This window comes from Numida meleagris, unplaced genomic scaffold, assembly GCF_002078875.1.
Source record: "Numida meleagris isolate 19003 breed g44 Domestic line unplaced genomic scaffold, NumMel1.0 unplaced_Scaffold363, whole genome shotgun sequence".
NCBI classification, from domain to species: domain Eukaryota; kingdom Metazoa; phylum Chordata; class Aves; order Galliformes; family Numididae; genus Numida; species Numida meleagris.
This window is the reverse complement of record NW_018364588.1, coordinates 21,497-23,908: the sequence shown is the minus strand read 5'-3', so window position 1 is coordinate 23,908 and position 2,412 is coordinate 21,497. Positions and strand designations below refer to the sequence as shown.

The window sequence follows — 2,412 nt, the reverse complement described above, 5'->3', positions numbered from 1 at the left end:
ACCTCGTTGCCCAGGAAGAATTCCAGCAACCGGCGGAGGAAGGGGCGGTTGTCACCGTCGGGCGGTGACGCCGCGTCACCGTCGCGCCGAGGGTCATGGGGGTGGGGGGACAGAGGGAGGGGACACAGAGGGGATTTGGGGACATGGAGAGGACATAAGGACATGGGAGAGTGACTAAAGGGGACAAGAGTGCCACAGAGAGGGGACACAGAGGAGATCTGGGGACACGGCAGGGTGACATGGGGGGGCACGCACAGCGGAGATGGGGGGGGCATGAGAAACTGGGGGTGTAAGGGGGACACCCCAAAACTGGGTTTGGGCAACAGCGGAAGCCAACTGTGTCCTTGTGGCGCTCCTACCGGCACCCCAAGTGGCACGGGGAGGTGACACGAGATGGAACAGCTGGGGGGGGGTGTGGGGTTGGGGGTGTACCTCCGTCTGGGGGGGCCGCACCAGCATCGCGGGGCCCCCCACCTCCCTCTCCCTTGCTCTTGCTGGAGGAGCCCTTGGTGCCGAAGAGCCCGCTGGGCTGGTTGACGATGCGCGACAGCGTCTCCAACGGTTTCAATGCCGCGTTGACCGTGTTGGCCATGTTGGGGCTGTCCGGGGGGGGGGGGAAGAGGAGGAGGGGGACACACGATGGGACCCCGGGGTCTGGGTGTCCCCAGATGTCCCCTGCATGGCACCCAGGGGGCCCCAAGCCCCATTGCATTTTGGTGCAAGCGTCGCAACGTCAGCGCTACCCATCCAACGTAGGAGCATCCGTATCCAACATGGCGACCAAGAGAGGGTGTCCCCAACATGGGGACGTGTCCCCAACCCTGTGATGTGTCCCCAGCCCCAGAGCTGCGTGTGGGGCGCACCTGGAGAGGTCGAGGCTGTGGGGGACCCTGGCCAGGTCGTTGACCAAGCCCTTCTTGAGGAAGAGGCGGATGATGTTGTTCATGCCGTTGTGTTGGGTCTTGGCGGCGCTGCTGTAGAAGCTGGAGGTGGAAGGGCACGACTCCATGATGGTGCTGATGATGCACATGACGGCCTGCAGCCTGTGTGGGGACAAAGGGGCGCGTCACCTCCGTGGGGCCGTGTCACCTCCGTGGGGCCGTGTCACCTCCGTGGGGCCGTGTCACCCCCGCGGGTGATGGGGACGGAGCCAGCACGCAATGAGTGGTGGGACTGAGGTGCCACAAAGGTGAAGAGGGATGGGGACATCCCATGGGCGGTGGGGACATCCCAACTGGCGTTGACGACACACCATTGGCGATGGGGACAACCCATGGGTGATGAGCACACCTCATGGGTGATAAGGACACCCAAGTGGCCATGGGGACACCCCACGGGTGATGGAGAAAGTCCAAGGATGATGGGGACACCCCANGAGGGGGGGATGTCGGCTGCCGGGGGGAGAAATGGGGGGGGAAGAGGGTTAGAAGGGAGAGCCCCCCACTCCCTGCCTGGGGGGGGGGGGGGGGTGCTGCCCTGAGCAGCCCTGGTAAAATGGGGAGGGGGAGAAATGGGGTGGAGACCCCTCCTAATGCCCCCCCAAAATGATAGGGAGGGAAAGAGTGGGGGGTGAAGACCCCCCTGAGCCTCCCCAAAATAATGGGGAGGTGGAGGAATGGGGTGAAGCCCCCCTGAAATAAAGGGGAGGGGGAGAAATGGGGTGAAGTGCCCCCCCGAGCCACCCTAAAATAATGAGGGGGGAGAAATGGGGCAGAGGCCCTTCCTGATGCCCCCCAGAACGACAGGGAGTGAAGGAGTGGGGGTGAAGCCCCCCCTGAGCCACACTGAAATAATGGGGAGTGGGAGACACGGGGTGAAGCCCACCCTGAGCCCCCCCGAATCCATACAGAGGTGAAGAAATGGGGAGGAAACCTGTTTTGAAACCCCCCCCTCAAACCCACATAGGGGTGAAGAAATGGGGGTGACCCCCACCCTGACTCCCCCAAAACCACAGAGGGGGGGGAAGAAATGGAGGCAAACCCCTTCCCAAGCCCCCCCACCCCTCAAAAACATAGGGGGGGGGGGAAGAAATGGGGTGAAGCCCACCTTGACCCCCCCATAATCCACACAGAGGCGAAGAAGTGGGGCCAAACCCATTCCAATGGGACAAAACAGAGGGACTCCCACCCTTCCCGCACCCCAGAGGGACTCGGGGGGCTGCTGGCCCCCCCTCGCTGACCCCCCCGCCCCCGTCCCTTACTGGGGCTGGAGAACATGTTGTCAAACTCAATGATGAGGTCGTCGTCGCGGTCGAAGCGCTCGAAGCGAACCAGGGGGGACGCGTTCATGTCGGGGTAATCCTCGTCCAGCTCCATCTCGGAGCCGTCATCGTCGTCCTCCTCCTCCTCCCCTTCCTCCCCTTCCTCATCGTCCTGGGGAGGGGGGGGGCATTGGAAAGGGTTAATGGGGGGG

General features: G+C 63.5%; 1 protein-coding gene across 1 annotated transcript in view; it reads right to left on the bottom strand.

Annotated features, from left to right (window-relative positions):
- HUWE1 (HECT, UBA and WWE domain containing 1, E3 ubiquitin protein ligase) overlaps positions 1-2,412 on the bottom strand; it is a gene marked incomplete at both ends in the record, with an annotated part of 59,243 nt that overhangs the window by 35,753 nt on the left and 21,078 nt on the right. The window contains 2 exon segments of the mRNA XM_021383316.1: positions 364-599; positions 864-1,043. Of these exon segments, the coding sequence (XP_021238991.1) occupies positions 364-599; positions 864-1,043 (416 nt within the window).